The sequence below is a fragment of the Chelon labrosus genome (genome assembly GCF_963514085.1).
Source record: "Chelon labrosus genome assembly, chromosome: 18".
NCBI classification, from domain to species: Eukaryota; Metazoa; Chordata; class Actinopteri; order Mugiliformes; family Mugilidae; genus Chelon; species Chelon labrosus.
The window spans coordinates 21565281-21592473 of NC_140351.1; the positions used below are offsets into that span (position 1 = coordinate 21565281).

General features: G+C 40.5%; 2 protein-coding genes across 4 annotated transcripts; one reads left to right on the plus strand and one right to left on the minus strand.

Annotated features, from left to right (window-relative positions):
• Positions 1-331: 331 nt before the first annotated feature.
• LOC311503818 (uncharacterized protein) lies at positions 332-26701 on the plus strand. Of its 3 annotated transcripts, none has more exons than XM_084566698.1 (6): positions 332-1207; positions 3006-3179; positions 6344-6421; positions 12492-12528; positions 24925-25039; positions 26573-26701. In XM_084566698.1, exons 1-6 carry the CDS (start codon positions 1130-1132, stop codon positions 26691-26693), a joined length of 603 nt encoding a protein of 200 aa, XP_084422824.1. In that variant the 5' UTR covers positions 332-1129; the 3' UTR covers positions 26694-26701. The 3 variants fall into 3 exon arrangements, with proteins under 3 accessions (XP_084422824.1, XP_084422826.1, XP_084422825.1); XM_084566700.1 differs by lacking the exon at positions 26573-26701 and adding an exon at positions 25805-26361 and having other exon boundaries at positions 24925-25087; XM_084566699.1 differs by lacking the exon at positions 26573-26701 and adding an exon at positions 25805-26361.
• On the minus strand, positions 21242-22379 carry bhlhe22 (basic helix-loop-helix family, member e22; the record flags this gene model as incomplete). Its single annotated transcript, XM_084565800.1, has 1 exon — positions 21242-22379. Exon 1 carries the CDS (start codon positions 22046-22048, stop codon positions 21242-21244), a length of 807 nt encoding a protein of 268 aa, XP_084421926.1. The 5' UTR covers positions 22049-22379.
• Positions 26702-27193: the final 492 nt, after the last annotated feature.

Sequence of the window (27193 nt, forward strand, 5' to 3'; positions counted from 1 at the left end):
TTAAAGAGAACAGAACACTAAGAAAGCGTGCAGCAAATAAGCAGCTTTTCTGTGTTTGCATGTTTGCATGTGTGTGTGTCTTGGCCGGGTGTGTGAGTGTGTGTGTGTGAGAGTATATGATAAGTTCGGGTGACAGGATTCTAAGAGCCTGCTCTAACTGGAGGGCCAATGCTAATGCATGGCTGGTTGCGTTACACCAGCTAGGCTTTGGCCCTGGGACAAAAACAGATTTTGGTTGCCTTGGTTTTTCTTTTAGCCCGAAGGCTGTAATATTTGTCATCTCCGCACAAGTTGTATCTCTGTATCTTGTAGCACTGTTGGCTTATACATGCACAGACACTCACTTGTTTATCTAGACTGCTTAGGTAAAAAGGCTTGCCCCATGGTAACTGTCAATGCTATTTTGTGTTTAGCTCTGATCCTGTGTTTTTCTTAGTCTAGTTGTTTTCTCCTGCACACAAATGTGTGTCATTCCTTTCCCTTTATTTTTTACATTAACCTTATAATAAGAAATTCAATTTTTTGCATTGCACACATTTGCAGTGGTGTTGATGGGATGGGGTTTTAGTGTTGCACACATTCAAATTAATGAGCTAAATTCGCAGTTTGACCAGCACTGGCAGATTTCCTTAAAAAACTAAATCACAGGTGTTACCACGGTGTTGCACCATGCAGGCAGCACTGCTACCATCAGACGTTCTTATGCATATAGTAGCTTTTTGGCATAAAGAAATTAGATCTGTGAAAATAACTCTTTGTCTCAAAAGTGTCCCTTCAACTTCACCCTCTGTCATAGCCTCATTTTTACTCTGCTGTCATCAGTCCAAATGGATGATGGTTGACAAGGTGCTTTTCATTGTCATCATTTTTCCTGTAAGTCACCCAGCTTAATTTACGGCACTAACCTTCCCAGCCCGTTTCTCCACAAACCCCCACCACATTCCCACTCTGAGCTGTAAAAATGAACAGTTCCTGTTTCTCTGCTTTGATGCAATGCTGACAGGAGTCACTTTGATATACTTGGGAGTATGAAATTTAGATCCCTCCTGTTTTTTTTGTTTTTTTTTTTCTCCTTCCCGAGGCTTCATCTTTGCAGACATTGGGAGCTGTCATTTCGCAACACCCTGTGATGTGGGTGACACTCAGCCGTTATGACAGGCGCTGGACCGCAGACACACTCCTCGGCGAGCTGGCAATATTTCTTCAGGTAGAGTGCTGAAATGTGTAAACGAATTATTGATAAATTTATCACAGTGGGAATTTTTTTTATAGATCGCCACAAAACAATCACCATTCTCCTAAATGGAAAAAAATCTATATGTCATTTTTAATTACTGATTTTGAACTTCACACGTTTGTGGACTATGTTAAAGTGAATAACTAAAGGCAATACTTTACTGCATCCCACAGGTTTGACTTATTATGTAGATCCAAATACAATATCCTTTATGTGGGAATGACTCGCATAAAGATGCATATATTTTAAGTAGAGTTAATATAATGCAGAAAATTTTAGAGATAAGGCATCAAACCCAATTGACTCTGACATTGTACGTGATACTAATGCAGAGATATACTACAAAATTGCAATGTAAAATAGTCTTCAAAAAGTCTTGATACAACCTATTTTTTGTAATGCACCAAGTTAGCATGGGCTGTTAGCATAATAATTTGAGATTTTGTGACTCTCCTTTCACTCTCGATAAACTAGCTAGTGGAGATGACAGATTTGTTGTAGTGGTATACTGGGGTACAGGCTATGTAGTGCACTGTGGGAGCCCACAGGGTATGTGTTCACAGTGTTTCCTGGATTAGACACCTTGGTATGGCCTGTGGAGAGATGTTCATAGTCTGCTGTTCACACAAGCTGCCTGCTACAGCTGAGCTGCCCTTTGCCAACAGGCCTGGAGACAGGACGGACAGATTTAGATCCACATGTCGCAGTTCTCTTTTTGTCATCATTATTTATTCGTTTTTATTGTTGTGGTGTTTAATTCTTTTTGGACAAATATGACCGCAAATATGACCACTTCCACCTGCATGAAGCATCTCTTTTAATTTGAGTTAATACTTACAAAAATAGAAAGGTTTGGATTTATTCAAAATATCTGATCAATATTTTGATAGATTGCTTACTTGAGTTTGGTCCCCAACCACACAGTTCACAGCTTACCAGGCCTATTGTTTCACCACACACACACACGAACACACACAAACATGTTGACATGCTCATCTGTCACTAGGAAAACCGCCACAGGCTGCGGCCTTGGCACAAAGACATTCTCTGAGCTGAGTGAAGATGCTGGGAGCCAAGATGCACCCAGTCAAAATGTTAAGAATTTCAGATGCCAGAATCGACAAGCACAAGCGTTGATTTGAGGCGAAATGATGTTGAAGCAACTGCAACGCTGTACATACACATTACAAAGATGTTTTGTGGGTTTGTGACAGCTATCTAAAGTCTCTGAGTTGCTTTTGTAATAGCTTAGAAAGCTGAAAAAGAAATGCATTGCTGAAGACTGAAACACATTGTTGCATAATTGGCTCTATAACAATACTATCAGAGTACAATAACTCTTTTTAAGCATGTTTTTTTTTCTTCTGAAAATGCCTGCCAAAACACTCTTCCTGACTCTAAAATGAAATCTAGTAAAAGAGCTACTGCAAAGCAGCGATAAAGAGGCACCATGTGTAAAGGGTGTGGTCAAGAAGGATTGCTTACTTCCAAGCAGGAGCTGTAAGTAGGCATTATTATCATTATTTTGCATCTGCATTCGTTCAAGAAACAGCTGTTGAATTTTGAGCGAGATTTAAAGTGGCAGGGCCTGGAGTTGTTCTTGTTCATTCAGCTAACTTAGCTTTGACATGATGGCTTCTGGCAGAGTTTTGTGCTGAACTCAACATCTGTGACAACCATCAGCGCCACTGACCAGTCCTCTCTTGGTCTCTCCCTCTCTCCACTGTGTTTACACATTTCTCTTCCTCCATCTTTCCCTGCCTTCCAGGATTGCCTAGTTTGGGGGGTAAAGACCGACACAGAAAAAGCGGGAAAAATGGGAACCTTTGATGCCACCAGATCAGTTTCTTCTGCCAGTGTACATCTCCATCACTGCCACATCAGCTCGTCCCAAGGTCGTGAGGTCGTCCAAACATCTGGCCCCTCCGCCATGTTTTCTGAGGTCGGTGGGTAGCATCTGTTACAGACCCTCCACCTTCAGTGTCTCTGACAACAAAAATCACGCTGAGAAAACCAGCTGAAATACTTTGATCAGTTATAATCATTGACAGGCGGTCAGATACAAATAAACCTGCCTCAGTCATTGCTATAGCACTTCTCATGGTATAGCCACAGTTTTTTCGAAATATATGAATTTTAATATTTAATATATAACTAAATAGACTTAAATATAATTTCTGTGTTACGCTGTTTCACCCCAGAACAGCTGGATTGTATTCTGATTTCACTTTACCCTGCATACATTCAGGAAACTCTGTGCCATTGTCTCTTATCTTCATGTATTTTAGAAAATTCTATTTGGACTTTTTATATATTTCTTTCAAAATGGGTCTTTTTTTAAAAAAAATTCCATTTAACATATTTTCATTCTGAAACATGATGTATGCAGCCTGTCAGTGTTGTACATTAGCACTAAAAACATGCTGTGGACATATCCAGGATGAGTAACATGAAGCTGCTTGGTCTATTGGCCTTGCTTGGTGATTAGTTTTTCTTTGCCTTGTCCAGAGTGATGCCAAACTGCACAATGAATACTTTTCTCAGTTTAAATAGACTGAATGGCTGAGTATATTGTTGAAAACTCTTGTGTATCACCACTTCTAAGAGATATCAATAATTTAGTTCAAGCCATTTTTGATTATCTTTGTAGAATAAGCATGAATTCAACTCTTTTCACAGCTCCTTTGTTTTATTCTTGGACGAGCAAAAGACACAGATGTATGCATGCAAGAGCTTTTAATATTCAGAATGGAGCATTGTTTCAATAACGTCCAAGTGAACACTTCAAAATAATGTAGTACAGTATAACAACTGGGCCCCAAATGCTAAAGAAATTAATTTTACTAACACGTCTATGACACTGTGAAAACCCATATTCCTTCACTTGTACATCTGGCATAATCATGTGGCCACTAAGTGCAAGAGAACATTCCATCCAGACTACAAACTATGGGGCCAAAAAATTAAGCCAACTGCACAGTGCCAAAAACAGCATTTCCTCAAATGTTTGCTTGAAGCCGGCACTAAAAGCAGCTCAGACCCTATAGACCCCCATGTTAAACAGCACATATAAGGCAGTGAAGTCACTTTTTTTTGTCATAGTTGTCACAGTTGTTTACCTCATGTACCTGACACAAAGGCACGTGACTCCTAGTATTGATGGTAACTTGTAGCAGACAACTGAGATGGCTTAATTTCACCTTTTAAGTCTGACCTTTTGCACTGTATACATTTGATCCAGTTAGTTTTGGCTTTACGTCGCAGTTATATGAGGACACTAAATAACTTTGCATAATATACCTGTGTCCTGTTCACCACCTTTGTAGGCTATACTTGATGATTAGTTTGTACATGGGCATGGATCTAATGTTGTCAACATCCTTCTGTCTGCATTTTAGTGAAAATAGAATAAAGGTAGAAAAATGGATCAGCTGATTAATTTCACTGCCACTATACTCGCTCTCATGCTCTCATAATCTTCTCATGGACTCTAATAACACCTGGAAAGTGTGAAATTTTTCTTGCTGACTTTTTTTTCTTGCAACCACATTTCATTTTTCATTTTTCTGGTTCTGACAACAGCCAGCCTTCATGTAATTCATGTAATTGGTCTGATCACCCCAAAAATGTTTTCAGACTAAAAATTAATCCAGGCAAGACCAATGTTGTGCTGTTTGGTCTGCGCCATGTTCCAGGGGAGATTCTTGGTTTGGATCAAACTAAAAACTCTGAAAGCCTGGGACAAATTTCCCAGTTCCATCTCCTGTACATACAGCTACAAAGCCACTGATGTAGGTAAACCAGGTTTGTGAGCCAGATGATTTGGTAGCGTGTCCCTTTGTGTCTGGTCCCAGTGAAGTTTGAGCAGCTGCCGCCGCTGTGAAGTCAGTGGCTCTTAGGGGTCAGGACAGGAATTATTGAACAGAGGGTGGCTGACAGAGGAAGCTGGCACTGGGAGCAAACAGATGTTGCAATCATAAAGAAATACACCACCTCTGAATTAAATATGAAGAGCAGGGGCAGCAAGTAAGGAGGATGGCCTTGACTTTCTTTGCATTTTGCCCAATCACAATGGCTTGTCACAAGATTGAGCATCAGTGATTGGTCAGTGGTTGTCATGACGAGGACCAGGTGAATTACTCAAATTATGGAGGTTTCTTAAAAAGAACTTGAGAGATGCGACCAAAAGCCTTGGAAAAAATGTCCTGCAAGAAGACAGCTGTTGGGAACATACTGCGGATTCATTATTCAGAAGCCGAGAGTCTCTGGACGCAGCATGTTATGTCAAAGTGTTTTAAAGCATTTACGCCACAGCAGCTCAGTGATGAAATCTGTAAAAAAGAGAGGAATCTGACAGAATGTCCTCAGAACATTGTTTTACCACGAGTGTTTTGTTTCCCAGTCATTTTTACAGTCGTCTCACTCGTGAGGAATTACAAGTCTGTCTGAATATTTGATGGCAAGAAAAGCCTGTTTTCACTGAGAGGATGAGACTTCAGTGAGATCAGAAAAACTGTGTTTTTTGTGGGTTGTTCTGTACACAAAAACAAAGAGTATCTCTGAAGTGGATCTGTATTTCACTGGCACCCACTGAAATGTTTAACTTATTGCACATCTTTTAAAATTTGCTTTTGCCTGAAGTCCTTTTAAAAATAATGAATCCATTTTGGCCACTTTTATTGTAATTCGAACTAGGAGCATGTGATATGGGATATGTATAATACTGATATACTGATGATACTTCTACTGTATCACAAAGTTTTACCTAATTCCAGTATTTCCTTTTTACATAATCAAAGAGAGTCATCACAGTAAAAAAAAGCCTCAGATTTCATGATATATATAACATATCGCTCCTGCTTTAAACTTTAAGCATGTTAAAAGGACGCCACAAAATAACAGCTGTTGAGGAGTAAAAATGTCATTGACCGACAGCAGTGACTTTTTAAACCCAATAGGTGCCATCTGACAAACCTGATCATTCTCTCACTGTACAAGTACCCCGGCGTAGTTTATACAGCTTTTCTAGCAATATGTTGATTAAATTCACGATGTATGTCAGCATTAAATCCACCGCTGCATATCTCACTGTGTTTCTCTCTTAAGTGGATGGCCTCCTGCCAGTTGGGCCTGGCTCCGAGAGCCGCAGTGTCAACACTGAAGAGAGAGGGCCAGAGGGGTGATGTAAGTATTGATACACTCCTTGAAATCACTTTGTCACTAGCAGAGATACCAAGCTCCTTGAGCAACACAATAGCGGGAAGATGATTGTGAATTCTTGGCAGAGGGTTGAGGGATGCCATTAAGAAGGCAAATGGGATTAATTTTTAGTGAGAACGCACTCGTGTTGGCGATTGTCAGTGAGGTCGGGCTAAAGGGATGTGACACAGAAATTACTCTTCCTCCTGGCTTCTAATGTGACTCGTCACTCTGAGGAAATATCTGCGAGACGGGGAGACTGACAAAAACACTCTCGTCTAATAGTCTATTTGTCCAGGGCTCATGTGTCAGAAAACTGGCTCAATAGCGCTAAGTGATCTATTGCTCAAACACCTCAGATCACTTGTGATTTAACACAAAAGTGTTTTAGCATAAATAGCCGCTAAGGGCCTCATACATACATTCTCATCAACCTGGTTTGGCTATGTTGTCCTTTTTAAAGAAAAATTGTCTGTGTTTCTTTAAACCTGTTTGAACTGAGACTTCTCCCCCCTGTGGAGTGACATTTGCCAGGCGACACAATGGCGTAGGCCGCACTTTATTTCAACCCCTCCATAAACACGGCAGGGCTGCGGCACTTGCACCGCTGCCTCTGTTGCTTTCTGTGGACGTGCTAACAACAAAAGACAGGACACGGGTCACACTAAAGGTTGTGTCTTTATCCATTTCATATAGTTTTAGACAAATGCTTTTTGCAAAGTGAACTCATAAAAATATAGGTATGTATCTACTACATCTACTTTAAGCTATTAGCCAAGGGACAGGAGGGTTTTAAGTTATTTAGCCTTTTCCTGCATAATTAAAGGAGAACTTATCCATGCATATTTTTTCCACATTTCTGGGTCGACCAAAAAGATTGTAATTCTTTATATAAAGTTATGTTTATAGCGTTGCCGCTGTTACTATGAAGCCTGAGTCATGCTTTTGATCATTTATACAGTGTCTGGTGTTTGGTGCTGAGCAGGAAGAGTACACTGAGTTTTAAGAGCTTTCAAGAATTGTTGTGGCTGAAGCTATAAATCTCCACACAGCTCAGCAGATCACAACAATTTCCTTAAAATAAGGCCTCAGATTTATCATTTTCATAATTTTTTCCAGTGTTTTTAATAAAAAATATTGATTTAATGAAGGAAGGTGGAAATTACATTACGTTGGATGTCTGTATCGCCTTCATTAAACCTCTTTTAAATTATAACCTCAGTGTGTTTCTGTAACTTTGAGCAGAGCTGTTAGTGATCCCCGGACATGAATGAACAGAACCTCAAAGTGCACAGAGAGATAAAAAAATTACTGTATGAATCTTGAAAAGCAGATACTGTAAAATTCTCCCCAAGATCGAATAGTATCTGTTAAAATTGCCAGCTGTTCTCTCTGAACAATCTTCTGAGTGTTAAATGGATTATAAAAATCATAAGCCGTCAGAGATCACAATTCCTTTATCCATTCTGGCTTGTAATCTTGGATTAGTCCTTGGTTTACGTCTTCTGTTCAGCAATAACAATCCCACTGCTACATGCTGGCAGGACACGCTAGTGCACACAGTGCTGTAGTTTACTTTGTGGGAAAACTGCTCACGTTCTCCTATCCCATTACCATGACCACCTTGAGATAAATGGCTCTTTCTCCCCTCTGCCATAAGGTTTTATATCAAACGACATGTGTTGAGTATCTGACTGCAGGTTATATTGTTGCAGCAGAAATAAAACAATCACTTTTGGAGCCGTTTCAAGGCGCCTGCCTGTGGTGTGTAACTGCTGGCCGACCTATGCACGCAGTGTTTATAGATGTAAGGAAGAGGACGGTGGCAGGTGACAGGTTAACTCTGCTGTGTAAATTCCTGGGCCGTGTATGATGTAGCCTGTGATCCTGCGGTCCTTGATTAGATCTGAGCTAGTAAATATCCTGTGATTAATCAAAAGGGCTTGTTCTGCGTGTAGCGTCCCTGTGTCACCTTCACAGCTGGGGAGCAGGGCCGCCTTGTTTACCGCATTCCACTTCCATCTCTTCAGACCCATCCTTATTTCATCACAGCTCGGGGAGAGGGCTGACTTAAAGGCTCCTGCAAACCTCATGCTGTGGACATGGTTGGCATCATAATTTTTGTTAAAAGTGAGACATTATCGATGCTTTTTGTCGCATAGTGGGCAAAATAGGTGGACATTTAATTTCCATACTGATGCCTTATTTTGTCATTTAAATGTCAATTCAGAAAATGTATTAGATATAAATCTATATCTATAATCTCTAAAGGACAGGAATATTACAACTAAAATCAATAAATCTCAGCTAGATACGGTCACATGATCTTTATTCATTATAATGCACATGGGGAATGTTTATTGTCAGTCAAATACACATAAACATTCCTCAGTATTTTTTTCCAACAAATACATTTTTTTTACCATTCAACATTTAAATTGTTTGCTATATTGATTTTTCAAATCGTTTTAAAAGGCCTTTTAATGTGGTTTTTAAAGTTTTCAGTAAGAATATTTTAAAGACGAAACTTGAGACTAAATTGGCTTTAGGCTTATTGAGACATACTGGGTGCAGGTCTCAGAATCATGTTATTTGTTGACAAAACGAAATTTAAAATAACGTCGCCATTATTGTAAAATAATTAGCACTCAGACTGAGAACATCCCCATGAAACAAGCTTTGCTACGGCCTTGTTACATCCATGAAACATGTTCAAATGACGGCCAACATGATAATGGGTGATTATAGTAATTAATAGACTGAACTAATTACTTTAGCCAGTTGAGATTCATTTAATGTCGAGGAGCAAGTGGTGTGTGTGTGTGTGTGAGGAGAGTGAAAATGACTCATTTCTAATTAACCATCCTGCTTCCTTACAGCAGCCATAGCATTGTCTGACAACTGGTGTAATTTAACCTCCTGCCTGTTTAAAAAAAAAATTCTGTGTGGTCTTTACGACATCATCAAGCACAGTTCTATTCACTTGGAAAATGCATTCTGATGTCTTGACTTGCTCATAGAGCATTATTTTACTGATTGCTACCCCCCTTTTTGTGATGACCCTTTGATTGTCATCTGAAGATGGTCTATAGGACATACATGTCATGTTAATAAAGGCATTAAAACACACGTATCCCTCCACCACGGAACAAAGTCCGGACCTGTCCGGGAATATAGATCTCTAATTGGTTTTGCGTGGTGGTGCAGCAGAATTGTGCTTCCCAGATGTCATGTCTGCCAAACCCTAGTGCACATCACTGTCAATAGGCCTGAGAAATCTCCCTAACAAGCTTGAGATTACACGAGTCTATAGCTGTGCTGGCGCTGGAGAGACTCAACAACTTTCAAGGAGACTTCATGTTTGATGTTCTAGGGTTTGATTGCATTTTGGAAAAAAAGAGAAACCCACTATATTGGGCACAGTCTAGGTTTGCTAATTTTGTCATAGTCAATTTCATAGCGCGGCCGTGAGAACGGCTGGCGATGGAATGAAGTTTCTGAGTGCTTTGCAAAGGGGTGTGAGTGGGTTTGACAGGTCCAGTGAAATATACTCTGCTCTACCTTTTTTCATTACAGGAGCAGGGACCTAGAATGCAAATCCAGGGTACTCTCTCAAGAGGTCGTTAGAAAAGTGACATATCAAACAACTGGCTTCAAGTGGCAGACAAAATCTATTATTAATGCAATATCATTGTGTTGATATTTTAATATCTCTCTGCCTTCTCTAAGGCACATTTCTATAACGTGGGACTCTCTAAAGTCATTGTTTGGATACCCGCACCATTCACTTCCATGTTTAATATGGCAGAAATCCTTGATCATCAGTAACCACAACGTAAAGAGAGTGACTGATAGACTGGATCTGTCTCACGGCCTTCTCTTAAGAGGTGATGAATTGGCTTAATGGTGGGTGGACCACACAGCCACAGGGAAGGAGGAGTGAGAGGGGGTATTAAATGACATGGTTTTATAGCCTATCAGCATTGTCGTACCCCATGCTATAATTTTAGCTTCTTTTTTTTCTGCACCATAAGTCGGGTTGGATATTAAGCCCTAAGCTTGGTTAAACACACATAGCACCTCATGAGGCCATGTGTCATTGCCAGTAAATAAAGTTAAAATACCTTTTAGAGCGTTTACATTTGCCATATTGGTTGCCGTGTCTGTCCGTCCATTAGTTTGTCTACTTTCCACTGAAATGTCTCAACTACTATCAGATGGATTGCCATGGCATTTTGTACAGATATTCATGGACTTCAGAGGATGAATCCCACTGCTAATTGTGATCCTCTGACTCATCTAGTAGCGCAGTCATGAAGTGGACATGATTGGTTTTAAGTATCATTTCTTATTTATTGAAGGTTTTACCTTGAAATTTGTTCAAAACATCCTTCATCTCCTAAAGTAAGAATAGCAAAAACTGGTGATAATCCCAGAATTTTCATATAGCACCGTGATTAGATCGGCATCAACTCTGACCAAATAAAAGACCAAAATAATAGAATTTGCGTAGGCTCTGTCTGACTTTTTGCTGTATTGCTAACATGCAGACACACTAAACTCAAATGTCTTAATATTACAACTGCTTATCATCAGTTAGCATTTGGCTCAAAGCTTTGCCGTGCCTTAGAGAGCAGTTACATTCTCAGACAGCCAAACGGATCAAAATCGAATGGATAATAAAGTGTTTATCCACATCAGCGTGAAGATACATACAATAAAATCACATTTATTTGAACCCACTCCAACATACACACCAGAAGCTGTAAACACTGTGACAGGTGAGAGCCATTAGAGTTATTCTCTCCTTGAGTATTTACCAGCCTGTTTTCTACACAACTCATTATTTGTGATAAATTAGCCGACTGATTATAGTGATATGTTGTAATTTGCAAATGAGTGGGGTGCACCTGTCAGTAAGACTCATTTGCTAATAACGACCATCCACTGCATAAGTAACGACCTTTCTAATTTCAGTTGACTCCTTCGCCGTCTGGTTTGTATTATTCTACCATTTTCTTTTGCTGCAGATTGATTCTTTCTTCCAGAGTCATTCCTCCTTCGGTATTTAGTTAGTTGTCTAACAAGTTATCAGTTGACATAAAATTGCATCTACTTTGATAATCAATTTGTGGTTTCAATCACTATATTAAGTAAATGTCAAACAGTTACCTGTTTCCAGCTTCTCAAATGTGAAGATTTCCTATATTTGTACATAGTATGAGGAACTAAATAATCTGTGGGCTCCGTTAACTGATGATGGCTATTTTTTACTGTTTTCTAACATTTTACAGACGATATTAATGTATAATACAAACAAAAAAATTACCAGTTGCACCCCTACTTGTGGAAATTGTCAAATGCAGTGCTCTTTTTTGTGCCTTATCTTAATACAGCTCAAATATTCTGCTTTCGAAGTCTAAAAATTTTACTTAACAACTCACAGTGAGCATGAGACTTATTTGACTTCAATTTTACACATTTTCATACCAAACCTGGAACATGTGGAAATAAAACCTTAAGAGAAAACCCAGAGAAAAGAAGCAGCAGGATGGGACGACTGGTTTCCCATTAAAAGATATTGCATCGTTACTTTAAGGCCTTATCGTAATACAAGACAAGAGGGTATGTGACCTTCAGCCATTAAACCAGCCTGTTAATTGTCTAATAATAAAATGTTTTTATTGTACAATCCCCCTTTTAGTATAATTGAATTCCACTCTGCTTTCACTCATCGTATTTTTATTTCTGTCTTTTTGCTGAGGCTGTGAATCCTCACTGTAATGACAGGGATTGGTTTTCCAGGATTGCTGCTCCATCCCCACGTCTATCCATCCATCCACCTCCCCACTCGTCTCCCTGCAAACTTTACATTTAAACCACTCTCATTACAGCACAGATTACGGAGGCCTATTGGTCCTCATTAGCGCCCACTGATCCTTGGCTGGGCCCATGTCCTAACATCTTTTAATTAGCATTCTGGAAATCTAATCAATGTAATAACTCAGATTAATCTCCCCTTTTGCACTTATTTTCTCCCACTCTTTTATTTCAGGATGTTCTTGGCTCGAAGGCTCAAAGGCTGATAGAAGGTAGGCTGTTTTCTGACTTTGCCAAGTATGTGACATAAGACCTTGAATGTTCATGTTTGAAGGACAAGGATCACTGTGTGGATTTAATTTCAAGGAGAGGACTTTAATGAAACAAGATATTTCTAAAACCTCCCAATTGTAATAATGTTGTTTTTTTGGTGGAACTATAAGGTTGTAGTGGTACACTTGAAAAGCTTTATATACATGTCAGTGACAGATGTAGAGAGAAGGCCATGAGTTTTTGTCTAACTGTGCTGTAAAGCTTTCAGTCTCCAACCAGGCACCGTGGTGTGATATGAAGTGAAAGCCAAGGCGGGGTTTGGCACTGGACGGCCATTTTGTGTCTGGTCTGATGCATGGTTTCAGTGGGTGTCACTTTGGCTACATATCACAGTCAGTGGTGGCGGTGGCGAGTGAAGCTGCAGGTCTCATTATGGCGTGTTTACTGCTACAGGACAAAACAGGATGGATTTTAAAGACGGGTTTACAGAGGTAATGGCAACAGAATTCAAACTCTAGGTTATTCAATCAATTGTTCCTCAAAAAAATGGCTTCAAAATAGTTGCCATCCTATATTTCATCTGGCTGTACTAAAGTAAAGGATGACTGCAATTAGGTCATTGTGACTAGTATTCATGTGAAAGAAGTCCAGCCTCTGACAGCCCAGTATTTGCACACCTTTTTGTACAGTAAAGTGTCGTTTCTATGCCAGGTATCCAGGGCAGACATTTTGGCACAGCTTTGACCATACAGACAAAAGAGGCCAGGGTGTGATGGGACACAGACTTGCCATTTCCCAGCAGCACTGGCACGCCTCTCTGTAGAATGATGAATGGTTGCACACGCATACCACACATTTGCTCATGCACACATGTCACATACATACACACTCGCCCACTCGCACTCTTGCAGCTAACCCTCGTAGTCAGGTCAACCAGACTTTGACATCACTTCTCACACACGCAGTCATACAAAGACAGAAAGACAACCTGACTGTAGTGCAATATTCAGAGCCAGGTGTAGGAGAAAGGGGGAATAAGGTTGTGTTTATTAGCAGCTCCCTTGGTGTTTTCTAAATTGCCTTGTTTGCTCGGCACAAGCACACAAACAGATGCTGTCCTCTCTGCTCTGGGTAATTCTTGGGGGTCTCTGGGTATTTACTGAAAGGCCTACCCGTACCACACACGCAGCCTCATCTGTGCCCGTGCATACGGTTTCTGCATACAAACACACACATCAGACAAGGCGACTTGAAAAACACATTTGTGTGCTAATTTTGCACTGACATTCAGAAGTACAGTCTGATTCATGCGAAGAAGAAGACATTGTCGCTTCGAATAAGTAATTGGAGTACCCCCATATAGCAAACCTCCCAGTCCCTAACCCTCTCAGCCACACAATTTCACTCTTATTAAGAAAATCTGCATTTAGGAGGGACCAATGCCATCAGTCGAAATTAATCTGCTTTGACTGATCCTTAATGTGACCACAGTCATCGAGTAATTATTGTCTGGATGGCTGTGCACCAGCCTCATAACCACCGTCCTCCTCCTTCTCCTGCCCCCACAAAAGGGCTAGTCTTGGTGTGTGAATCTCTCTGCGGCGGGCTGGTTACAGTGGGTACGGCAGGCATGTCATTAAGCGCTTGATCAGTGACTCGTGATTAGCCTGCCCTGTATTATTGTGATTAACGTCCACCCAGTGGACGACTGTCCTGTTGTCACCAGTGATACCATCTGAGATCTTGAGACTCTGGGATGAGGGCCAGTGGAAGAACCTGGTAGTATGGCAACACAGAACTGTTCACTCTCATGATGGCTGCTTCTCTAAAATGCACACTCACACGAACACACACACAGACACACACACTTCCACTTCTTTCCTGTCACTCACAAAATCTAATGCCTGTAACGAGTCCAGTGCTCTTTCCCCGTGCAGCTATGTTTTGTCTGTGTGTCTGCTCCGATTAGTTAACTCACTAGCTCTTACCCAGCTTGCGTGTTGTATAGCATTTCCATCAGGCCACATGCCTTTTGACTGTGTAAGAACTCAAATACAGAATCTCATCTTTCTATTGTGTCCCACTTCTCGGTTTCAGCACACACCTCCTCGACCAACAAAGTCGATTTGACCACGTCTGATTATTGTAACGAAGGCAGTCCAACGGAATATGCACATTCTCACTGTACGTCAAATTAGATCTCAGCAAGGGGGGATGCCTCACACTGACCCCCCATCTCCTCTCCTCAGACAATTGGTTGCTTACACAGAGGGAGCTTTTGACAATAAGCTTGTGGAACTAAACTGTGGTTGATGTCTTACTGCTACAGCATTCAGGACATGGAAAGCTATTCAAGGGAAATTACTACCTTAGTTTAAACTGAGGACTTGATCTTCAAGTATTTCAACAAGGAAAAAAAGGACATTATCTTACAAGAAATAAATGCTAAATATTAGCACTTGAGATTGAGATATGTGATGCTAAATTAATATATTCCTTGAAGATCAGATTACATTTTTCCCATCAAAAGTTGTTGTTATTTTCATTGAGTTTTTCCTTCATGAGCCTCTGTTTCATTCCTCTGTAATTACTCACCTAAACTCAGAACCCCTTCTCATGGCTCTTGTGCATCCGGCGGTGGAAAAGAGTCAGTTTTGATTACAAAGTAAATGCTGCAGCATCAGACAGGGGGGTTACATGCTGATATGCATTCTATCAGGATGATTTATGCAAATTATGCACATTATTCCCGCAGGAATCTCTCTTCTGAAAGTGCCAGGATAAATTGCCGGAAATTAGCCATAAAATTCACTGTGCAGGGAGTGTGAGGTGAAGGCCGCCAAGGAGCCAAGGACATTGGGCCGCCATGGTTACGCTTGGCCTGGCCTGCCTCCCCCATGCTTGGCATTCATGGCTGTTAAAGACCTCTGCTCAGACAGATACACTGAAGCCTCGAGTAGCACTCAGCACATCAGGAAGATCAGCCAAGCAAGTGTTACACTAACGGCAGAGTTTCATGCTCTAGTAACATGACAGATTATCAACAGAGGGAAGCATATCGTCTGGTATTTTTTTCCACATTTTAGATTGAAATCCACTTTATAAATCCTCTGAATTCCTAGAAAGGTTACGTCTGATTGTTATTCAGTAACTGACCTCTAATCTAGTCAGTGTTTGGACTGTTTTTATACCTTTGTTTACAATACAGCTGACCTTGTTCATAGTACATCTTAATCTCCAGATTAATCAGAAGCCTGTCAGCAATAAAGTAATGAATAGTTGTTTGAACAACACATAAATAAGTAGCTGTCTGTATCACAACACAGAATTGAGGATGTGTTGTCTTTACATCTCTCTATTGGTCTGGCCTTTCATTTGTCTTGTGAGCCGTGTGTGTATGAGAAGGAAACAAAGAAGAAGTGCGTGTGTGAAATGAGCAGTGAGTGATTCACACAGTTATTGTGTCATCCTCGTGTCTTTATTTCAGTGTGGAAGCCAGAGTTAATGAATATCAGAGACAGGAGATGAGATCCACCTCGCTTTATCCTTAATGAACCTTGAGAGGGTCAGGATCTGCATATTGATCAGGACAAGTGATCCCTGCCTCTTTTACAAGGAACACAAAAGCAGGCAGACAGAACAGATACAGAGATTACAGCAAGTCTAAGTTATGAATTTAGATTTGAAGTTTTAGGTTTAACTTGGTGTCTGCATAAAGCCGAGCATGGTGCTGTTCACATGATCCAAAGTGGCCGCTGGCTGGCTGTGAGCTCTGCATCCACTCTAATCACACAGTAGCGCATTATCTGAATGTTAAGGTCACAGATATGGAAAGTTCACAGCTGTCTGGGCAGCCTTGACCACGGGACAGCCTTTGTGTATACACTCTAAAGATATTTTTTTGACATTGAAATTATCACATGTTCAGTTAATTTTATTCTCTAACAAAAAAATAAAAGACTTGGATTGTGATATTTTGCAATAAAATTTCTTTTTAGCACCATAAAATGGCAGCAAATCAAGCGAGTTGTCTCCCAAAAGCATTCATAATTTGATTTATTTCCCCCGAATAATTGCACAATGAATGCACGTCAGTTCATTGCACCTGTTTTTGTTTGTTCAGAGCGAACCACTTTTATGGAATAAACAACCTGTACGGCAACAGAGCACGCCCTGTCCACAACAACACCACAAATTACTGCTCTCTGCCAAGACACAGTTTAATCCCAGAGGAATAAAAGAACATCAGATTAGGGCACAAAAACAGAGCCATCGGTAAACAGGGATTAGGGGATTGGGTCTTTAATCTGATTAATATGGAGGCAGTTGGAATATTAGAGATGTTACTCCACAATTGCATCCCAGATGAGAGGATAATCACACTTTATTACGTCATTTATTGTACCTTGTTAGAACCCTCAGAGCTAAACATGCCACCATATGTTTACCTGACCTCAAGGCTGGCTCAGAGAAAAAAAAACATTCCCAATGTAATGAATTAAGAGCTCATTAAGCTAGTTGGAATCACATCAGAAATGTATAGATTTTTTTTATTATTATTATTATTATTTCTCTAGGAAATTGGCCTGAATGAGTGTCAACACTCTCTATATAAGTAGTTGCATTGTGCAGTACTCTCAGCCAAGTATCTCAAAAAAAAGTCCCGCTGCTTTATGAAGTCATTTCTTATGCATTAAATTCAGCAAACGAATGTATCACACAGACCGAGGCAGAAGCAGTAAAACATTTACACTGGTTATCAGAATAAAAGTATATAATGGTAATCATCGCATTGTCTGTTTTGTCAGGAAAACTTAGAAAACTTTTTTTGCAATAATTCAGAAACATCTATGGCACCTCTTGTCTTTTTAAGGACAACTTTAGTTTTGTTTCCATTTCAATAACTCTAACCTGGTCGGGTTTCAAAGGTTGTAACCATATCTTTGGTTCCTGCTTTTCTTACCCGAGATCAAAATCCCAAATCTACTTCCATACAGATTTTAAAAATATAAAGAGAGGGAAAATAGGACCGTTTATCTTAATCGTAGTGGAAGATATTTCTTGATAGTGTATTTGGAAAAACTTTTAGAGGAGAAAAAACTGTAAACCTAAAGCTATCTTAAGAGGTGAGACTACTCAAGAAAACTGCTCAAATTTGAGTCCAACTTACGATAACATCCTCACTTTGTACCTCTATAGTGCAGCTTATAATGGAGGTGAAGTTGTACACTAGCGGTGTACCCTTTAAGCTGCACAGTTTTATTAGCCTGCCTTTTGTGAGTACTACGCAAAGACAACATTATGCATTGCTATCAGTGGCCTGACAAATATGAATTACCACCCAGCAGTTGATTTGGTGCCTCAGCCAGTGCAGGAGCATATATCTTTATACACAATGTGTGACACAGCATGGATGGATCCATTGCCTGAGTTTGACCTGTTACTGATATGAAGGGGACATTTCAATTCGGCGCATTTATGTATATTTTGACTTTAATGTTTATCATCCTTAGCATACATCACATCCGCGTTATGAATAGGCACCCTGCCGGCCCTTGATATGGTAAATTGGACATTTTATGGTTTATGAAAAGGCTGCTTTTTTTTATCTTCCACTTTTATTCATGAGCCCCGAATCTCGCTGTAAATGCCTTTAAGACGCATTCAGCTTTATTAGGCTCATGAATAAAAGTGATGTGTCCTGTTATGACAAGTGTTTGATGGCCACTAAAAAAAAAAAAGCTTGAGCCTCCTGTTTTTCTATTTTCACAAGACTTCTCAGGACTCTATCACTGCTCAGTCCAACATTTCAGATTCAGAGACCCTTGTGTGCACATGACATCTCACCAGCTTGCAGAAATGTAGCAGCTCCCACATCAGGAGGAATATGAAGCCGATACATTTTGACTACATGCATCTCTTAAATATTGCATTTCCTGCAGTACTTTTAAATGTTCTCTCCATTTGCTCTGATATTTTTGTGCTGTCGACTGTTTTCCTTTGGATGCTGTGTTCTGTTTTCCGCACGCATATGGCTCTGTCTCACCCCTGGGGAATTTCCTCTTCTAGGCTAATGTGAATATTAGTATGGGTTAAATGCTCCAGTCATTTGTGCATTAATGCATATTGCATAATTAATGTTTTATTGCAAAGTCTCGGTTTCTAACAGCAGGAGAGGAAAAACACCTCGTCTCTGTGTTCAAACTTAAAACATCCGAGTTAAGTCCTGTAATAGGAGGAGTTGCTGACAGGATTTTATTTTAATGTATTTTTTATTTTTTTTTCGCCAGAGCTGTTTTGATGCTTCCTGATTATTTCCATTCTTGATTAAGCGCTGTTCTGTGTAGATTCAAGGCGTTCAGGAGTGTGATGGGATTAAAAGGGACACTGCAATGACCCTGTTGTCGGAATGGCTCATCATACAAACACAAAGCTTAGATCAGAGACTGGAAAAAATGAGGTTGTAAACAGGGAACACAGCGTCAGTATTGTTTGCTTTTATGATGAAGAGGTAAAGATACGTCTGTTTAGTTAAGAAGGTTTGCAGAAGACATTTGTTAAAATGTCTTTAATTTTCTTCTTTTTAGTTGTAGTTGATACTTTGAAATTACAAGATATGTTGCCTCTAAATCTCTAATCTCAGCTCAGAGTAAAGTTAAGGGGAATGGAAATTAGCTGGTAAGCTATATGGCATCAGAGAGAAAAACAAGTGCAGTATACAGCCACAAAGAAATATTTAGATTGTCTGATGTCCATTGATATAAAAAATAGAGATTGACTTCTATATGTCAGTTTTTCGTTGTGATCAAGGCTGCTATTACCACAGGATACTTAATGGCTTAAAAACATTTTTTAAAAATAAGAGATGCCCCTTTAAAATCTGAGCCCTCTGTCCATGGTGCTGAAATCTTTAGCCTCCACTCACTGTCTTCACTTTTTGTGTGATCAAGTATTAGGTTTTAGTAAATTACTCTACAATAAAATATAATATCAGATAAAAATCAAAAATATCAAAGATAATAAAAATCTGTTGAACGTTCTTTATATCCAATTCTCAATGCATCTCTGCTTTCTTCTGGAAATATTAAAGACTGCTGACTTTAGTGGCATTACTCAGGGTATTTCAGAAATAGACTTTTGGCCTCCTTAAAAAATGTTTGGATGGAAAGTGAGGGGGACAAAGGGCGAGTGGATCGGACTGCAGCTGATGGCTGCGTCGTGATTAAAGACACCAAATTACGGCAATGAACGGTGTCGTAATTACATTTCTTAATCACATTCTGGAGGTCTAATTGCCTCAACGATGGGTTTCATTACGTGGAGACAGGTATTACAGTCGACGGCTTTCAAACACACTTATTTTTGGATTAACATTACACAGCGTCGTGGAAATCGTTCTAATAATCGCAACAAAGGTCAGCAGAGTTTATTTTCTTTCCTTCGTGGAAGATAAACCTCTGATCGCTGCCCTGAGGCTTTAAATTCGCCCACCACGTCTGTCACCCTCGCTGCCAAGCTTATGGCTCAAGAAAACTAAAAGTTACCGGTTTTGATAGAGCAGAAAATTATTGAAAATTACTGTGTACGTGTACTTGGCGACAGTAAAGAGACAAACAGGAGCTGTATCACCTCTGAATTTATAATAAGCACGTGGAAATGTGTATTAAACCAAAATAAAAATCGGCGAGCTTTATCCTCGAGCACGAAATAAAAGTTCACTTTCACACTACCCTTCACACCAGAGGAAAAACCACAAGTTTCTTTTCTGTTGTTCAAAATATTTTAATAAAGCTTTTCAACACTGAAATACATACAAACGTCCCACTTGGCTCATATAATAACTAAAGTATCTACAATAATCCACAGCCTGACCTGACAACGCGATTAATCTGAAGACCTCAGTCAAGTTTTGAGAAGAACAAACGCAGAAAATACAGCAACTAAGAAAAAAAGGACGACAATGTGCAATGCAAGCAAAAGATCCATCATAAATATCCAAATTAATAAATTACAAAAGACACAACGAAACTCCTGAAACGCATTGATTCAGGCTTTCTAAAATTTTCTCAATTTTTATTATATCACAGTGCCCCCCAAAATGAATTGTTATAGGCGTGCGCAACTATTAACAAGTGTCCGGAATAGCACATAAATATCTAACTCCACTTTCTATTTCTATTTCTTGTTTATGACATTCCACGTGCTCTATAGAAAAGTTCGTGAAAACAGGCCTTGAACCAGTAAATTAAAAAAGTCTCTGAGGTGAATGAAAGAATAACAGAGGATGAAAGAGAAAGCAGCAGAAAGTGAGGTTGGACTAACGCTCCGGGAAGGTGTCCATCAATTCAAGTGGGGGGGAAAAAATCGCAAGTTGTCAGGTCACCCAAATCTCCAAATGGTCCGTCTATCACAGAGCAAGTGATCAACAACTCACTCAACACTTGCAGCCACTCTCACAGGCCTATTATACTGTTTGGTCTTCACTGTCATTCATACGAGCACTTTAAGGATGATTTATGTACACAATCAAGTATTGTTTGAACAAAAAAAAAAGCGCGTTTCAATGCATTTAGTAAATATTATAAAAGTATTCATCGGCATTACTTTTTGTCTCTAGCCCACTAACTTCAACAACCTCGCAGGTTTTCTCTCCAAAAGTGTCCTTTAAAAGTGGTTCTCTCGTGTGCTTCTCTGAGTCTTTGTCGGGCGCAGTTAAGGCTTGTCAGTGCACTGTTTGCAGAGGCTGGAGGTGGCGTTGTTGAACAGGGCACATTTATCGGGGCAGGAGGACGCAGCCACTCCGGCGGGGAAGGGGTATCCGGGCGGCTGCTCGTACGCGCCCAAGCCCGGAGCTGCAAGCGCGGTGGTGGCCGGTATCGAAGACGCAGAGATGGCTTGGCCCTGGTTGAGATACGCCACCAGCCGCCTCATCTCCTCCAGTGCCTGCGCCTGCATGAGGATGTAGTTTTTGGCGAGCAGCAAAGTGGCAATTTTGGAGAGTTTCCGAACTGACGGGCTGTGCGCGTAGGGGATGACCGCTCTGAGCTCATCCAGCGCGTCGTTCAGATCGTGCATCCGTCGTCTTTCTCTGGCATTGATGTTTAGCCTCAGTGTTTTCTGCTCTTTGGTTTTCTTACCTCCTTCACCTTTCCCCGCGCTCACCGTCCGCCCGTCGGCCAGAAGGACCATGTCACACCTGCCATCACTGTCATCGTCCTGGCTCTGCTCTCCGCCGCTGCTCTCTGCCGCCGAGGTCCTGTTGGCGCTTTCCCCGTACTTGACGCACAAAGATCCGGTCGGCAGACCCAGTGGCCCCCCTCTACCTCCTGCCAGTCCTCCCGGCTGAATCGGGTCTTGATCGGCCTGGTCAAAGCAACTTATCGGTGACTGGCGGTCTCTTGCTGGTAGTTCGATGCCGGCCGCCGATCTGAAATGGTCCATCTTCTTGTTGGACACAGCGCTGAGAGTTTTGTGAAAAATGTCCCCTGCTCCGCCGTTCAAGTTCAACCTCCTGTCCATAGCCTCGTGGATTCCGCGTCGTTGCAGGCTATGGCCGCTTCTGGAAACTCTTGACGCGTCTCTGTGAGTTTCTTCCTCTGTTCGTCCTTTACGTGTTTAGTTGTGTGTCAGTGTTGGAGTTGCGGGCTCGCTCCACTTGTCAGCAGAGGTGTAGAGATGAGGAGGAGACTCGTGTAATAAGTGCCGCTCTCTCCTGCCTCTCTCTCTCTCTTTCTGTGTCTGATTCACCTTCACTGGATCTCCACGATGATCCTCGTTACGCACAAGACGCTTCAGTCTTTTTACATCATTATCTCGAGGCGGGTTATTAAAAAGGATTCGCCTATTGGGACAGAGACACCCTCTCCCCTCTCACTCTCTGCCCAATCAGCTTAACGTTTTAATTAATGGCATTTAAACGAGTCCAAACAATACCGCGTGCGCTCTCTCTCTCCTCTTTAGTGTGAATGTTCAAGACTCTTGATATCGATGTTTTTAGAAAGCCACCACTCCATAAAATTGCCTGGTTCAATGATTTGCTTTTGTGACATTTAGCTGTGAGCGTTTCAAGAAACGAGAAACAAATCAAAGTGACATTTGTGATCGATATTATACATTTGGAGAGAAGAGTTTAGTTTCAACAGACTATGTCCACTTTGTTGACTGATTTTCTTTTCTTCTCTTTTGTCTCAGTGTTGTCAGTTCTTATTGTAACCTGCATTTGAAGCTTTTTGTCAAATTTATCAGAAGACTCTTCTGCAGACAGGAGTTTCAGTAGTGATTTGTTGTTGCTAAAACATAGCTAGATACATCTGCTTTCATTTTGCCAGCTTGCACGTCTTTTGCTTTAAGTCAAATATCACCAAAAATGAACATCAATTTCTGTTTCACTGTTGTATTGTAACGCTCACCGTTTATCCGTGACAGGTTCTGCATATGAAGATTTACTTGTGCTCACACTGCCATCTTCTGGATGGAGTGGTGTAGTACGCACATTCTCGTAATATATGACTTTATTTTCATAAATAACGACTTTATTCTCGTAATATATGACTTTATTCTCATAAATAACGACTTTATTCTCGTAATATTATGACTTTATTCTCATAAATTATGACTTTATTCTCGTAAATTACGACTTTATTCTCGAAGTTTGTGATTTTTTTTCCCCCTTAATGTGGCCCTAATACTCCGTCGTATATTCAGGATCATACAACTGATGAATACTGAAACGACTGTATCAGATAATGTTTATATTGGGCAATGATGCCCCAAAGATCATTCTACTTCTTGTAAGGACTACTGTTTAGTCTGCAAACATGTTTAATAGGATCTATTTGTCTGACCTGATGATTGATGGCGTCATGTTACCTCTGATCGGGCTTGAGACATCAGATTTTACTGGAAAGGTGGCAATACAAACCAGGGGCCACAAGTTCAAATAGAATACATGCACTGAGTGAAGGTCTGTTGATTGAGTTTCTCCGTGTTCTCAGCTGGGCTCATGGCTTAAGGTCTTGTGGCAATAACTTTGACATTTTATTTTAGCGTTCATTCAAAGTGTGAATCTCAACTGATGGAATAATCCTTAAAGAGAATAAACAGTTTCAGGGTTAATATGCTTCCAGAGAGAAAGCTGCAGGGCCACCGTGAGCTGTCATTCAGCACCATGGACAGCTCATATGTTTACACCTGAGCTACTTACTATCCCGTGGAGGTCATACATCAACTCTACAGGTGTGGCCTAAGTTTATCGTAGCCCAGGGAACCCCACAGTGCTCAAAGATTCAATGCGACCAACTCTAACATTCTTCTTCACCTCTCTCTACACCAGCAGCCTTTTTTGTAATTACTCTCCCCAAGAAGCCATTTGCAGACACTAGGTGCAGCACATTAAAGGATAAAATCCCACTCCATTTCCTCAAGTTACCATGGCTAGTTACCATGGCCTGGTACTGCACACATTAAAGGTGGCTTTAGCAGTGATTACAATTGACCCCTGCCAATTGAAACCATGGTGAATATGCCATGGATTTTTCCACCCTCTGAGTGTGGTACCTTGGCAGCTACATAATTATGTAACTGGAATGGAGCTTAGTAGAAGTCAGCTCACGCCTCCTTCAGTGAATCACCCACTAGAGACGACGACATTTGGAACTGTTTTGTTCTAAATTCATGTTTGTCCTTTGATAACATGGGGAGAAATGGAGTCAGAGAAGAGAAACATTTGAGATGTAAAAAGCTGCAGTGCAGTCTGTGAAATGATTTCATTGTGTTCCTCTTAGCTGTTTTTTCATTTTTTATAAAGATAAAGCTCACGACTTAAAACAACAACTTGAAGAAGACCTTAGCTGGTTTAACTGACAGGATCTGGTTATATACTACATGGGTCAATGGGAAACGTTTATTAATTAATTTGCTGTGATTTTGGTGGCGCAGTGGTTAGCACTGTTGGCTCACACCGTGTAGATTCAAGGCTCAAAACGGCAGGCTGTCTGGGGCCTTCCTGTGTGGAGTTTGCGTGTTCTCCCTATGCCTGTGTGTTTTTTTTTCTCCAGCATGTACAAAGACATGCATGTAAGTTTAACAGGTGATTCAGATTAAAAATTGGATGTAGGTGTGAATGTTAGTCTGGTGATAGAGTGGAAACTATCTAGGGTGTACTTCACCTGTAATTAAAATGCCACAAAACTGTGACCAAACGTTCCTTTATATAAATTCAGAGGAACCAAAGAAACTAAAATGTTGCGCTCCTTTATGTTTATGTTCAAAAGACCTTTTTTGCAGCAGCAGCAGTAGCACACAAACACTCCATTAAAACATTTTTATTCCACTCATTCAAGGTCAGTGTTTTAGCTTTTTTCTATCTTATTTCAATTAGCTCTTGTCCCTCTCAGGGGCAGAATACTGGAGGAGTTATGATCTAACGAGTGGCGGAGACAGTCGCTTTATCCTGAGACGACGAGAGAACACCTTCATGGCCAATCAGGTCCGGCTAATGAGACAAGATGGGTGAGGACAGTGCCACAGCCATTACAGTCACAGGACGTCAGCACTTTGGTAATGAGGAGACCATGAAGGCAAAGCTGAGGAGGAAATGAGAGCAAGCATCAATTTAGATTTGAGCAAAGTTTGGTCACAGGAAGTAAAACCCAAACACATAGTATTTTATCCCTCATGTCAAACATCTTTATGCTTTATTTTCCAGCATTTTAATTCATTTTGACCACATAGAAATGTGTTTGACACACATTTCATACATATTTACCAAAATGCTTCTTTTTGTTGAAGTATTTATTTATATGAAAGACTAATTGGTCATTTCACCCAAGTCAAACAGATTTGTAATGAATCAAAATCTAATCTATTTTGCCTTTAAAGCCCTCTATAAACTCAGAAGTGTATTTTGATCTTTGATTTTTGAGCTTCACTGCAGAATCACACGTGGTTGGATGCTTGTTTTCAAGATTTCCTGCTCAAAGTGAAACTGTCGCCAAGTAAATTTGAATTTAAGGTATACAATATCACACCACATGCTGATCCAGTAGGCAACTAAAATCAGATAGAAAATTTATGTAACTTTTAAGCATGCATTTAAATAGGGACATTGGGATTGGATACGTTATGTTTGTCAGTGCCTGCAGGACCACTATTGTTATTTTTATTTGATTCCGCTTGGAGTATGTAAATAATGCTGTACGTATAAATATTGCTGTATGATGTATTAGCTCTTTTAAACTGATCTGCTGTTGATCAATGATCAATTTCTACCACAAGGGGGCAGACAAGGACTTCAGATGCTCCAAGCAGTCCATGCAGGAGCTGCTGAGTGCAAAGCTGGAGCATGATGAACATGCTTTGTGGCAGCTTTATGGATTTCATTCAACTTTAAAGATTTTGGTTATCAGTGGAAGCCAGACTCTCGGGCTGTCGGGCTCTGATATGAAATTTCATTTTTTGTCACGGGCTGCTCTACATTGAATCCAGCAGTGTACCACCTTCATGATATGGCATGTAGGATGCACTTTTTATTCTGAAGGTTGCAGCTTCTTTTGGAAGGATTTGAACCCCTCACTCAGGTGGTTGTTAGAGCTGACTTCTTGAATTAATGTGACTGATCAGTGCCTCTCCTTCCATTCTGTCACAGTACTTATTTACGTAGCTGACTCTTAACGCCCTCTCTCAGCCTTTTCTGATGTAGCGTTGAATGTTTCGACTGATTGCTTATTTTAGAGAATTAAAGATACCAGTAATGAATGGGTGAAATTATTTGATAACTCCCCCACACCCTCTTCCATCCATCCATCACTCCTCCCGCCATTCACTGCAAGGATGCGCACAGACTCAAGTCATTAATCAAGATCTGATTATTTCCAACGTGTGCACAGTAGAACCAAAGTCTTTTTTTTGTATTATTATTATTTAGAGGAACGTACTAAACAAACAAATACAATGAGACAAATATTCTGAGCTATGATGTCTTGGATGGCATCAATTTTATCTCCACAGTTTCACATTGTCTCTTTCTTTCTGTCTGTCTGTCAGATTCTCATACCGCCTCCGTCATGGTGCGATATATCGTGCCGCGCTCCTGAACGCCACTAGGCGACAGGCTAAGATCGCAGGGCGTTATTTCACCCGGCGCAGATGCCACAGGGCTCCCTGATCTAGAGGTCTGTATTAATCTAATGTGTCCAAGGATTGTTTGACCACAATCTTAAACCTCTTAATGTTCATTTAATTGTACATATGAGCGTGCACCCATGGAGGTCCTCACCACTGCTCCTCATTCACATCTCATACTGGCACAACGCGTATAATTAATATACTTAATATAATCAAATTAATCAGTTTCATGTCCTTTTCCTGGGAGGCCTTTTAAGTTATTTGAGCGGACAAACCACCCTGCTTTACTGTGAAAATGAACATTTGAACAAGTGATTTTTTTTTTCTCAGTGAGTGTAAGGGGAAAATGCGTCGGTGCGTGGAACAAGATGTTCATTTTGTCCCCACACGAGCGTGTCTCGAATCAAGCGACAACAATTTAGATTTAATCTTGGGCATGTTGTTATTTTATCATTATTAAAGCTAAAATAAACTCAACCGCGGTGGAAAGTAAACACCGCTGTCATTCAATTTCCTGATTTGCCACACTTAACGATAAAG